At 40.0% G+C, this 13,606-nt stretch overlaps 3 protein-coding genes and 1 non-coding gene across 4 annotated transcripts; all 4 read left to right on the top strand.

Annotated features, from left to right (window-relative positions):
• The first annotated feature begins 4,610 nt into the window (after nt 1–4,610).
• On the top strand, nt 4,611–4,682 carry TRNAD-GUC (transfer RNA aspartic acid (anticodon GUC)). Its single transcript has one exon. It is a non-coding gene; the product is annotated as a tRNA-Asp (tRNA).
• Nucleotides 4,683–7,407: 2,725 nt separating this feature from the next.
• Nucleotides 7,408–7,908, top strand: LOC140778419 (E3 ubiquitin-protein ligase ATL6-like). The gene has a single exon (XM_073123118.1). It carries the CDS (start codon nt 7,408–7,410, stop codon nt 7,906–7,908), a length of 501 nt encoding a protein of 166 aa, XP_072979219.1.
• A 489-nt stretch (nt 7,909–8,397) lies between these two features.
• On the top strand, nt 8,398–8,961 carry LOC140778409 (RING-H2 finger protein ATL8-like). Its single transcript, XM_073123107.1, has one exon. It carries the CDS (start codon nt 8,398–8,400, stop codon nt 8,959–8,961), a length of 564 nt encoding a protein of 187 aa, XP_072979208.1.
• Nucleotides 8,962–10,542: 1,581 nt separating this feature from the next.
• Nucleotides 10,543–11,106, top strand: LOC140778403 (RING-H2 finger protein ATL8-like). The gene has a single exon (XM_073123096.1). It carries the CDS (start codon nt 10,543–10,545, stop codon nt 11,104–11,106), a length of 564 nt encoding a protein of 187 aa, XP_072979197.1.
• Nucleotides 11,107–13,606: the final 2,500 nt, after the last annotated feature.

Raw genomic sequence — 13,606 nt, 5'->3', positions numbered from 1 at the left:
TTGCGATTCCTCCTCGTACTCTTCTCCGCCGCCGTTGCTGGATACCTCGCTTGGAGAACGATTCAGTCCCCTTCCCCTTCTCTAAGCTTGGAGGAACCCGATAGAAGCAAGACATCGAGCGTCCATTCGACTCAGTTGCGAGGTTATAATTCGAAGAGGGTGGGCTTTTCTTCTCCTCCTTCTTGTTCTCCTTGATTTGGTTTTAACAATCTGGCGATTTGGGGATTTCTAATTGGGTTTGGTGAATTTGGCTTGTATCATGAGCAGGTCGTCGTAGATGGTTTCTGGGGTTTCTTGGACATGGCGAGCGGAAGGTATCTGTGGAGGTTGATCAAGGAGAGGTGAGAACTGGGAGATGGTATAATGTGAAATTGGGAAGATATATTTTTTTCTGCTACCCAATTGTATACTAGTATTGTATGTCGTTGAACCATAGACGTAGCATTGGGTTACAATGGATGCTCATTAAGAAATAAGAAAGATCGTGTTGAAGATTCTTTTTCAATTTTATAACTTGCCTTTTTAATAAATTCTGTGGCATGATGGAATTGCATAATTCCTTGAGAGTTTTGCGAAATTTTTGTAACAGTAAAAAAAATGATGGATTGCTAAATCTCAGCAACATAATATTGTTTAAGATGATTTTCAATTTGTAGAAGGACCCGGTTCATTTTATCAAATCTTGGACATCTAATATCTTAACTGAACTCTTTTTGGGGCTTTCAGTATTTCGATAGAAGTATTGAAACTTCACCTAAAACCAGTAATCCACTTAAGCTGCCTAAATTGCTGGAATAAAATGTCTGACCAAAATAAAATTAAAACGAAGTTTTTTAACCCTGACAGCTGGAATAGAATGTAGAAGAAAATATGGACATTTTTCAGCCCTCCTATGGTCAAGAATTCATCTTTACCAGACTAATTTTCTTTGAGATAGTACATTTTTCACTGAATAGATTCCATTAACAATTTATGTGGCGGCAGATGGTACATTTTTTCATATTTAGTATATTCAATTAAATATTTTTGTTGGAAGCATTAAAGTGTCTTTCTGATTAGATGGTTTTAAGATCACCTTCCCTGCAAGATCCTCAAAGTTGCATTATATATAGCGAGAAGAATTGGAAAACTCCATATAGAATAGTTCTGATATCACTAATGTCAGATACATTAGAATCAGGATACTTGAAAGTCTTCCATGACAGCAACTTTTTCAGTTTCAGTTGCCACTTGATCAACACATTTTCCAGTTCTTGTAAGCACTTTTCTAATACAATTTTTTTTTAAAAAAAACTTTAAATTCCATGTGTTTTTTTATATAATTAAGATCATATGTATAAACGTTGTCCCTTTCATTCATCTTGTAATGACATATATTTAATCTTGAAGAGTTTAATATCCATTCTCTAATATGGCAACACTGATAGTCCATAGATTCTCAACTCCCTATTGCTGAGGGTATATATAGGTTTTGCAGAAGCTTCAGTGAATCTGGCAGAAGTAGAACCCAGTTTGGTTATGCTTTACATATTGAGCTCAATATCCTGATTATATCATTAGGTTTTATATTTGGAAATATTTGCATTTTATCAGAGAGTAAGCACCTAGAATGTCGAAATGGTGAAAGTTTCATGATATGAGTGGGAATGATCTTTAAGTCAAGGGCTCTCCAGTAAGATTCTGCACTTGTCATGTTTATGTCACAAAAATAAGTACTCTGTAATATAATAGTGTCATTGTGATACTCCACATTTCACATAGACTTTTTTTGGAGAATTTAGAAATTTTATCATGTTATGTAGGAGAACTCTCTGCAGTCTGGAATTTGTTGCTTTGACTCAGTCATTATCAATTTGGAAAGTATGAGAATGTCAACTGATAGTTATAGTATTTTGATTACGGAGAGGGCATAAAGTTCTGCAGTTCTGCCAGTATGTGGTTTTTTCACAAATCTTGGATGCTAAGATCTGATTTTGAATATGCTACCCATATGATTTTGATTGATGTAGAATATTAACATCAGTAACTCCATTGTGGGGGTTAAGGGAACTTTGAACACAAAGTTATGGTTGGAGTAAGGCATTTTGACCTCAGTCTATATGGTTAGATTATGTTATCTACCAAATCACTTGTGGTCAGACCTGATTGAAAGAGATACCATGAGAAAGTGTGAAGAAAAATCTATAAGTTGGAAGGTTCAGACCCTGGGCCAAATTATGACAAGATCTTGTTTTCAGTTTGTAGTAGAATGACTTAAGGGATGATTTAGATTCCGGCCATGTGCCTTCTATTTTCTGAAGAGAGGGTAAAAGGAATACTAATAAGAGCGGTCATCTTGGGTTCTCCTTGAGGAGTCTAATTGTTTCTTTTGATTGATGACTACCTTTGTTTGTTATGATAGAGGACTTGGACTCTTGGAGGATAGGTAGTATTCTACACCCGTGACAGAAGGTATGAGCATCCTCTATTGCAACTTATTTGTGGAAGCATTAACAGAATGGATCTTAAAGACATTTTAAAATATGGAAAGGTAGTTGGCTAAACTAGTCTGGTTACTAGTATATATATTTTCGTAAATGGGAATTTAGTACAAAGGATTTGGTTAAAACTCCATCAGAACATATATTATCACATTCTCCTTTTACCATAAATTTTGTTCTTTTCCATTTTCCTTGATTACAGCACTATTTCTCTGCATTGTTGCTGGGATGCTTAACAGACAGTATTCTTTGAAGTTTTTGATAACTTGATTCCTTCAGTGTATGAGAAAATAATTTATTAAGAGTTGCCAAGGCAGTTGAAAACTTGAAATTGATGACAACAATAAATTGTTGTTAGTTGTTTCTTTTCATTATACAAGTCTGAGCTAGAGAAAGTTTTGTTGGTTACCACTTTTAGTGGGTTTATTGAAGCTAATGCAACTCAGTCAAACTTCTTAGGCATTTTCTGGAAGGTACTTCAAAGGTAGATATCTTTTTATCCGTGGAAGCTCTTTTTTTTCTTCTAGATGCTTTTTAAGAGTGAATCTGCTCCTTTCTTTTTGACTTTTAATGCTGTGCACTGTTCTACTGCTACCAGATGCTGTGTCTTGTTGGTGGTCTCTTCCAACAGTCATATAAAATCCCAAAAGAGAATGATGCCAACCTTAAGACTTACACTATTCTTTTAAGTGGCAAAAGATGCTCTAATAACTTTCGAAAAGTATGAGCTTTACTGAATTTACACTAAAAAGAAAAAGGATGCTTTGGTTAGCTGAAATAGATGCTCAACTTTGTAGATAGGCCTCTTCTAGATATCAAATTGGATTGCAGTGGTACCTAGTTATTCTTCACCCAGATCAGTTTACATGTGCAAACTATTACTGGTGTCCTAAATTCCGGCTGAAATGAGTATTTGTTCTATACAAAAAGTTGGGACCTCAGCTAACAATTAAGCCCCACTAGGAGGAGCGATAAGTAGATTTAGGCTTTAAACTGCAGTTCCTAGGAAGCTGTTGTGCTAATTTAACTTCAATATTCACAATGGGGGCCATATGGTTACATCAATAGTAAATTTCTCTGATAAGATATGCAAAATCTTTGCATTTCTGGAAGCAACTTTAGTGATTTTTCAAGTCCATCTAGTACTTGTTTAAGCATCTGATTCTCACCAATTACTAGTATGTTTTGGTTCATGCAGAAGAACCTCCTTTTCACCTAATATGGTCTTCATTTATCACCTATATAAACTAATTCCCAAGAATATATTCTTCTCTTTTATATGGGTTAGTTGGAGACCAGGAATATGAATACAGTCGATGATTGTTATAACCTAAGTGTTGTGATATGGAAAGTTAGCCTTGTCTTTGAAGCTTGCTTTGTCTAATGACATAAATTCTGCAGGAGCAAGGTCACCTTGAAGCCCTCAGGAGAGGTAGATGGGGAGGACTACTATTTCCACTGAGAAGCTGACTGTCATTGCTTTGGGACTCCTCGCGGTGCTCTCGCCTTTATACATCGACAGGAAGCCAGTGGTTGAACCCGACGACGATTATCAGAGTTGGAGTCCCGCCTCGTGGCTCCCTGTGCTACTCATACTATTGATCATAGTGATCAACTTCACATGCTACTTGGACGGAAGATTCACAAGGTTCGACCCCTACTGGATACATAGAATGGGAGGCTCGTCATGCGGGATCATGGTGTGTCTTTTGATTCTTGGGTTAGTGTTAAAATGTAAAGCTTCTATCAATAGCTGATTCAGAATTCCGAATTTGTCTTTACTGAATCTAAGTTTGTCGAGATGTGCTCGGAAAATATGACCAGCTTGTTTCTCTCTTGGTCTTTGTTGATCATGCAGTTATAACTGTGTTTATAGCATGCTTTTGGTGTCCAATTGCCTGCACAATGCCCAGATTATTTTATTTAAATTTGTGAGAAAGTATTATGCCTTTCTGAGAGGATGTTTGTCACAAAAGCATACTACTCTTAAGAATTTTGCTGGACTTCCTATTCTTTCTCTTGTATCTTAGCTATATGGAATTATGGATAGCACATTGTTCATCCCACCATGGTTGGGTTGAAGAACTCTTTAACTTATAAATTATGTAAAAAAATTCTAACTTAAAAATTGTCGTTGTAGTATAGTGGTGAGTATATCCGCCTGTCACGCGGATGACCCGGGTTCGATCCCCGGCAACGGCGTTACTTCAATATTTTTTTTAAGTTTTCCTTTAACACGTATGACGTATCTATCTAGGAACTCCGAATACTACTCCGGTGCTACTCCTAGTAGGACTCAAACACGTACACGCGCAAACTCCTCTTCTACTCCTACTTTGACTCTCAGACTCGCAAAAAGCTATAAAAGCAATCTCTTCTACAGTTACCCCTCCTTGATCTCTGTTCTGTTCTTCTCATGGCTGTTTCTCTCGGCTACTCTCTAACCGGGGCCAACACCTTCGTCACCGTCGCCGCTCTCTCCATATGCACCATGATCATTGTTGTCATCTTCTTCCTCCTCTGCTGCCATCGTCATCGTCATCGTCAGCGTCGTCTTGCTCTGCCAATGCAACAAGAGCCTCCAGCGTCCGTCAACGTCGCAGTCTTCAATCCTATTGCTTGGGATGAGATCCGTATCGCCATCGAATTAGCCGAAATCGGCAACCACGAACGCGTTGCGAAGATCCCGGCGACTATCTATTCCCGCGACAGCGAGGGCGACGGCGACGGCGAGGGCGAGATGTGCGCGATTTGTTTGGAAGAATTGGCCGGCGGAGAACGAGTAAAAGTGATGCCAAAGTGCAGGCACACATTTCACGACGGCTGCATCGACCAGTGGCTGGGCAAGCGTTCGGCGAGATGCCCAGTTTGTAGGAACGTTATAGCTGAGAATGAAACTACTCTCGAGCGATGAGATATGACGTTATCATCTGCTTGCTCGATCCGGGATTGTTGTAGTCGTGTTGGATTCTTCATTCTTTATTATTTACCGAGTAATTCTGATGGCCTATATGAATATAGATCAAATTAAATACAAGTTAGTTGTTTCATGAAGCCATGCAGAAACTTTAACCTTTCGGTTATGATTTATATATATCTTGGAATATTACACACCACAGCAGATCGATATGTAGCTAGCATTATATCATCGTCAACGATCTCTTTTCTTTGACGATAATGATTTAAAATCATCTTGAGAGGCATTAAAGTGATATGGGTAATTAGCCAACAATTTCATTAGATTAAAATCATATGAGATTAGAAAGAGAAAAGGAGTTTAAAACCCTTTACAACTCTCAAACTTAGGCACAAATACTCACTCAATACTGTTGGCTAAGGGCACGCACATCTCTAAATCATCTTCATCAATGAGAATCTTAGACTAAAAATAAGATACAACGTACGTGGAGCGGCTAAAAATCCCAATAATCATTTGTTTTATAATAAAAGAATTAAAGAGGAAGGGGAAAATAAAGGTATAGAATAACGTAGATTGCTGATCAGACTAGAAGAAGAATATTGTCTAGGAAAGGTGTCGCACGTTTGACCACCCGATTGGTATTCTCTAGTGATTGTTAGTTTTCGTTTGAGGAACTCACCTTAACCTTCGAAAATTAAATTGGATACCATGACACGATGATGCATGTCAAGTGTTTTATAGAAGGTTTGTAGAATATTTATAAACATAGCCTTACTTGTAACAATTAGATACCATTAGAACATATAATACAAAGGATTTCTACTGCCTGAGGGGGAGAATATGAAGGTGTTTGACATCGCGGTTGGAGGAGGAGAAATGTTTGGTTATTTGGTTGAGGAAGAACATAATAGGGAGGGTTAGTGAAAGTTAATATCTTGTTCAATTTTCATATAATATTTTAATATTTTCTAATTTATTCTTACCTTATTCGTGTATGATTTTTGGAGATTAAATTTTAGTGTTGATAAATGTGTATAAAATATTTATAAGTATTTATATATATATATAAGCATATTTATAATTTTTGATAAGATTTGATTTAAAAAATTTTAAAATTTGAATTATTTAAATCACTACGTTCACATCGCTTGTTATAGCTATTCAAACGCAATGGAAGTTACATAAGATTATGTTTGAATGGATTTAATCTAAGAGATATTTATCTTATCTTTAAGAGAATCAGTAGAAAATCTATGAAGAGATACTTATATTATCTCTAAGAGGTATATAAAGCGGTTTAATCTTAAAGATTATCTTTTAGAGAAGCTATCGATCATTAAGTTGTGGGAATCAGCAAGTAATCTTCTTGTTAATTTCTATAGTTTTAGTGATTGGTTTTGATCTGTTGGATCTGTAGTTTTTTACTCGACTTGGGATTTTTTTCACGAAAATATTTTGTGTTTATGATATCTTTTTCAGTTTTATTTTTTACAAATTATTATTGATAGCGTATGATAGATCTCTATTTTTTAAGGCGATTTTTTACGTTTTTTAATTGGTATCAAATCATACCTAAGTATTTACGTAAGTTTATAATTTTTTTTACTTATAATTATTATTTAAAAAGCTTAACCTAATTTTTTTTTATTAGAAATCACTGTTTTAATTTATCTTTAAGGCGCATGCTTTGAACACTAAATACAGTTCTATAATTACATTACCGTGATAGTTATGTTAACTTATATGTACTTATTAAGCAAACAAATTAAATTATTAGAAAAATAAATCAATAGAAGAATAATTAATTGTGTATGATTAGATTTCGAACAATAACTTAATCCTAATACGGAAGCACTCCTACTCCTGAAGTTATACCAAAATAGCATCTCAGCAACGACTACGAGAACGATTAATTAGGAGAGGTCTCCTACTAGAACTCGGCACTTGCTTTCCTACAAGTTTACAACCCACCGGTATTTTTCACTACTTTGTATTCTTTTTCCTCTCATGGCTACTCCTACTCCCGTCGCCTCTCTCGCATTACAAGCTCATGGCCCATCGGCCGACCCATCCTCCGAAGATAGGCTCATCGCCATGATCACCTTGATCGCCTTCATAGCCATCCTCTTCTTCATCTTCGTCGGCATCATCGCCCTCCTCGTCGGCGCCTGCTTTCACCACCGCCGGCGCTGCCGCCTCGAACCGCAGCCTTCTGCGCTGCCACCTAACCCGACGCATGATGACAGCCCCATCCAAACTTTTGCTGGCAACGTTAACCCCGTCGAAGCGATTCCGATCACGGTCTATTCTTGCGACCGAGGAGACGCCGTTTGCGCGATATGCTTGGAGGAGTTGGTGGCCGGAGAGGAGGTGAAGGTGCTGCCTCTGTGCGAGCACGTGTTCCACGCGAGCTGCGCCGATCAGTGGCTGGCGGAGCGGTCGAATGTCTGCCCGCTTTGCAGGGTCAAAGTATTCGAGGAGAAGATTGAGGTGGTGGTCATTGTTTAGTGATATATTTTTATTCACCTAGCTACTACTTCATATGTCTGTTTTACACGAACAGTCTCTTGGGATTTTTCCCCTTCTTTTCTATAATATTTGGTTTTAAACCTTATATTGGAAAGAACAAAAAGAACAGAATACCCAAGCTTAAAAGAATAGAATGGAAAGAGGGGGTTGCCACTTGCCAGAAAGATTTTCCTTAGTTTTTTGGCATGAGATTAACCTGCGACTCGGTCAGGACTCGGTAACTGGGGTTATGAATAGAGTTGACCCAAACCAAGGAACCCAACAAATGGACTCGGACACCCCCGACCCATCCGTACATTCTAGAACTAGGGCTCGGAGAGTCGCAGTATATTTTTATCTTGTCCGAATTCCTTCTCCTAGTAGGACTCAGACAGTCACAACCCCTATAAAACAAATTGGATCTTCGAGTTTTTTTATTCCCAACTGCTACGCTACACACACTTCTCCTCCACTCTGTTGCTCTCTCTCATGGCTACTTCTTTCGGGGTTACTTCCATCCCTTTCGTCCACGCCAGTCCACCGACGACGGCCGCGAACAACCCCTTCTCCTACTCGGAGCTCAACACTTTCATCACCATCGCCACCGTCTTCGCATGCATCCTGATCGCTGTTGTCGTCTTATTCGCCATGTCAGTCTACGCCTATTGCCATCGTCGTCCTCGGCCAACGCAACAAGAGCCTCCTGCGTCCGGCGACGTGATCTTCGATTCTCTTCCTTGGGATGAGATCCTTATCGCCTTGGAATCAGCCGAAAGCGGCAATCGCTGGCGCGTGGAGAAGATCCCGGTGACGGTCTATTCCGGCGACGGCGAGAGCGAGATATGCACGATTTGTTTGGAAGAATTGGCAGGCGGAGAAGGGGTGAAGGTTATGCCAAGGTGCAGGCACACGTTTCACGACGGCTGCATCGACCAGTGGTTGGGTGTGCATTCGGCGTCGTGCCCAGTTTGTAGGGACGTTATCGCTGAGAAAGAAGGGAAAAAAGACGACATTAGGATCGACATTCCAATGCAGGACATTCAAGAACAATGACATCGGATCTTTTCATTGATCCTGGATCGTTGTCCTGTTGAATTCTTTGTTGTTTTATTGTTTGCCGGTTAGGTTCTAGATGTATGCATATGTGTATTGGTGGCCAAATCAAATAAGCAATGAGTTACTTCCCGTAAATATTGTTTTATCCATTCAAGCACTATCAATTAATTAATTGGTTGGAATTAATCATCTATGCATATGTTCTTTGAATTGAGTTGTGATGTAACATCCTCGCCCTACACAAGCATGTGCACGGCTACATGCCCACATAGATTGCGTGGAGCATGTGATTGGACGGGCAAAGCCGCTATGCACAGATATATCTCTATGCTCACATAATTCATCACAAAATAAATTATAACATCATCAAGTTAAACATGTTAACATATCCTATATTTATCAACAACAAATATACTAGACAGCTATATAATCTAGTAGAGCCTAGACTGACCATGACAAACCATCAAGATACAACTAAAACAACTAATACGTAAGTATACTATAATTCTATCTATAGTATAAATCATCGTCTAATAGAATAAAGTACAAATATAACTAATAACGATACAATTCAATTTCTATGTAAACTATCTTCTATACTATCTCACATCTATAGCTTATTTCATCGTTGTTCTAAATATTTTTTCAATATATCTCAAGTCGTTATCATGTATCATATATCTAAATAGATTAGAAAAGAATAAAGAAAATTATAAGCTAAAGGCTTAGTGAATAGATCTAGAATTGATGATGCCAAACATAGAGTAAATCATATACTAGATAATATGAAGAGAAAGGGAGGAGAGTGAGGACTCGGGCCGGCAGGGAGGGCACCGGTCATTGCTAGCCAGCCAACGACCAACTTCTCATCTGCGGCTTAGCTCTGGCAAGCCTTTTAGAGAGAGAGAGAGAGAGAGAGAGAGAGAGAGAGAGGTGGTGGCGCAAATGGGCTATGACGGACCGACCCTAGCTAGGTATTGGCAAGGCTGGCGGGAGGCATGTGGCACCCTCAGCCCGCGCCCATGACTTCAATTTGAGGAGAAGATTGAGTTGGTGGCCATTGTTTAGTGATATATTTTTATTCACCTAGCTAAGTACTACTCTAGATGTATGTTTTCTTGATATCAATAAAGCAACACGTACAGTCTCTTGGGATATTTTTATTTTTCCCCTTCTTTTCTATAAGTTTCGGTTTTAAACCTTAATTTCAATAGAACAAAAAGAACAGAAGACCCAAGCTCAAAAGAATAGAAAGGAAAGAGGGGGTTGACATAAAGATTTTCCTTAAAGTTTTTTTGGCATGAGATTAACCTGCGACTCGGTCAAGACTCGGTAACTGCGGTTATGAATAGAGTTGACCCAAACCAAGGAACCCAACAAATGGACTCGGACACCCCCGACTCATCCGTACATTCTAGAACTAGGGATCGGAGAGTCGTGATATATTTTATCTTGTCCGAATTCCTTCTCCTAGTAGGACTCAGACAGTCACAGCCCCTATAAAACAAATTGGATCTTGGAGTTTTTTTATTCCCAACTGCTACGCTACACACACTTCTCCTCCACTCTGTTGCTCTCATGGCTACTTCTTTCGGGGTTACTTCCATCCCTTTCGTCCACGCCAATCCACCGACGACGGCCGCGAACAACCCCTTCTCCTACTCGGAGCTCAACACTTTCATCACCATCGCCACCGTCTTCGCATGCATCCTGATCGCTGTTGTCGTCTTATTCGCCATGTCAGTCTACGCCTATTGCCATCGTCGTCCTCGGCCAACGCAACAAGAGCCTCCTGCGTCCGGCGACGTGATCTTCGATTCTCTTCCTTGGGATGAGATCCTTATCGCCTTGGAATCAGCCGAAAGCGGCAATCGCTGGCGCGTGGAGAAGATCCCGGTGACGGTCTATTCCGGCGACGGCGAGAGCGAGATGTGCACGATTTGCTTGGAACAATTGGCAGGCGGAGAAGGGGTGAAGGTGATGCCAAGGTGCAGGCACACGTTTCACGACGGATGCATCGACCAGTGGTTGGGTGTGCATTCGGCGTCGTGCCCAGTGTGTAGGGACGTTATCGCTGAGAAAGAAGGGAAAAAAGACGACATTAGGATCGACATTCCAATGCAGGACGGCCAAGAACAATGACATCGGATCTTCTCATCGATCCTGGATCGTTGTCTTGTTGAATTCTTTGTTGTTTTATTGTTTACCGGTTAGGTTCTTGACGTATACATCTATGTGTATTGGTGGCCAAATCAAATTAGTAATGAGTTATTTCTTGTAAATATTGTTTCTTCAATTCAATGGCGCTATTAATTAATTAATTGGTTGGAGTCAATCATCTACCCATATATTCTTCGAAATTATGTTGCGATCTCTTCTGAGAGCTTGAGAGGGAGAATGAAAAAGGTACCCGAGACCAGAATGTTTTTGGCAAGGAAAGCCTGCATGTGGGCGAATTTAATTAACGATATAAAAAAAATCTTAGCTGTATCGGTATATTGTGACATAATAATAAATGTTTATTAATTTCTCTCTTGAAGAAAAATTAGTACACAAATTGAGAGGAAAAAATAATTGACGCTAAAATGATTTAAGCTGTATGGTATGAACTTCCGGTAATTGGTTGGAGAGATGTAAATCAAATTACTACCAATTAGTTTTTGCACCTCTAATTAAACTTAAACTTGCAATTATTAACATGTCCTGAATAAACTACCTGTGATGGTAGATTGTTAATAGGAAATTTCTTTTTACCTCGCTTCTGTTTAATTTACAAATTAAGCTGTCAGACAATGAACAATGGTTTAAATTATTTATAAAAAAAATGAAGATCTTTCGTTTAAATGGTGGCAAGAGGAACACGGATTCAAGAACGCTCTCTCTCTCTGCCTGCCATAACTCTTTTGCTAGAACTTGGACACGTTTGTGCTACAGTTTGAGTTCGAGTGGGTTCATTTTTGATGAGTTTGTTTATTAATTTCGAATTTTGATTTCTGGGTATCTTGATACGCGTCGAATCCATAAGCAAATCTAATTTGAATCGGATCTCCGACTCCTGCTCAATTTCTGAAACCATCACAGCGGTTAAAAATAAGACCGAATTCGAGTAGGAGTGAGATTAATAACGGTTTTCTACGCGGGTGTGTTAGAAACCTATAAATATACCTCTGCCACTCTCTCAGCTCTCCCATTGCGCTCCTTCACCTTGTTCTCTCTCTAATCGGTCGTTGCTCTGTTCTCGCTTCTCTGTTTCTCCTCGCTTCGCAAGTGTAAGGAGAAGATAGAGAACCATGACGGTGCCGTCGGAAATCCACCTTCAGGTCTCGTTCTCGGAGAACTCGTTGTCGACGATGGCGGAGGTTAAACTGGTCGTCTCGAGGGTTCATCTCTACAGTGGAGTCGAGGAAGTCACGCACCGTCTCTCCTTTAGCCGACCCACGAGGGATCTTTGCCGTCGCGGAGCCGTGCAGCTCGCCGTCTCCTCCACGCTCGCAAGGGTCCGCCACCCAGTCGCCGAGGACGTCGTGTTCTGGACGAACACCATCTCTTCGTACGTCCACCATAAGGCTACCGCGGCCGATCAATCCGGGTACAGCTCTTTGACCGTCCTTGCAAAGGTTAAGATCTTCGATGCGCAGCGGCTTAGCAGGGTCGTCCAACCAATAGCTTTGGTGCCCTTGATATATTTCCAACAAGCAGAGCTGATTGGCCAGTTGCGGCTGCCGCCGCAGTCCGCCGGCGGGAGTCGCCTTGTGCCTCCACAGCGGCGTTCATCTCCCGTCGACACGCTCGTAAGGTTCATATATAATGGAGGAGATGGGTCTGAGACGACGACGAATTGCGTGATCTGCCTGGAAAATTTTGAGCAAGGATCGAAACTGACCAAGACGCCGTGCTCCCACGTCTTCCACGAGCCGTGCCTCGAGCAATGGCTGCGCCTGAGGCGTACGTGCCCGCTCTGCCGGTCCTCTCTGCCGACGGAGACGGAACGAGTTCGTCTGTAGATTTTGTTATACTCTGTGGTTTTGTTAGTGGTTTTATACTGTGTTGGTAGAACATTATGCTGCACTGCTGGGCCAGAAAGAACTGATTCATTCTTCAAATTCTTGTCAGAAGATCTTTTTTTGTTATTTTGCTTCAGTCTGCTATATATATATATATATCTACTGTTGTTGAGCAATTGAGATGAAAATTTCCAGATAGTAAAACTTGTTCCTCAGCTTGTGGCAGCCTTAGATAAATACTGCAATGTGGTGTTAGTTTCTAGTGCATGCTGATCTTTAATCACTTAACAGATCTACAAACAGTTCATCTTGTTTGAGCTCACATTACAAGGAGTAAATATTATTAAGCGTTCGACATAAGAACCAGGAATGTCTCTCTCTATTATTTCTAATATTATGTTCCAATTTGATGTCAATTTGTAAATTTTGATCCCCACTCACCGTTGTTGTTGACCTTGGGGATAAAGAAATGGAGGAAATCCTCATTTTCCCCAACGATAACAAAGCCAAGCAATTGTTCATCGTTAGCCTGCTCTTACACGGCCATTGATATATTGGCTGTTTAAGAATCAATTGTTTTGATACAGTTTAGCTAATTACGTCAATGGATTTTAGAAGGTAGGGGGCTCTGACATAGT

Source organism: Typha angustifolia, chromosome 15 (genome assembly GCF_048772165.1).
Source record: "Typha angustifolia cultivar Huaian chromosome 15, ASM4877216v1, whole genome shotgun sequence".
NCBI classification, from domain to species: domain Eukaryota; kingdom Viridiplantae; phylum Streptophyta; class Magnoliopsida; order Poales; family Typhaceae; genus Typha; species Typha angustifolia.
The sequence above is the reverse complement of the archived record's forward strand: the minus strand, read 5'-3'. Positions and strand labels throughout refer to the sequence as shown.

Bases quoted from the DNA above. Each gene is read 5' to 3' on its own strand.
- LOC140778419 (XM_073123118.1), top strand. From the start codon at position 7,408: ATGGCTACTCCTACTCCCGTCGCCTCTCTCGCATTACAAGCTCATGGC.
- LOC140778409 (XM_073123107.1), top strand. From the start codon at position 8,398: ATGGCTACTTCTTTCGGGGTTACTTCCATCCCTTTCGTCCACGCCAGT.
- LOC140778403 (XM_073123096.1), top strand. From the start codon at position 10,543: ATGGCTACTTCTTTCGGGGTTACTTCCATCCCTTTCGTCCACGCCAAT.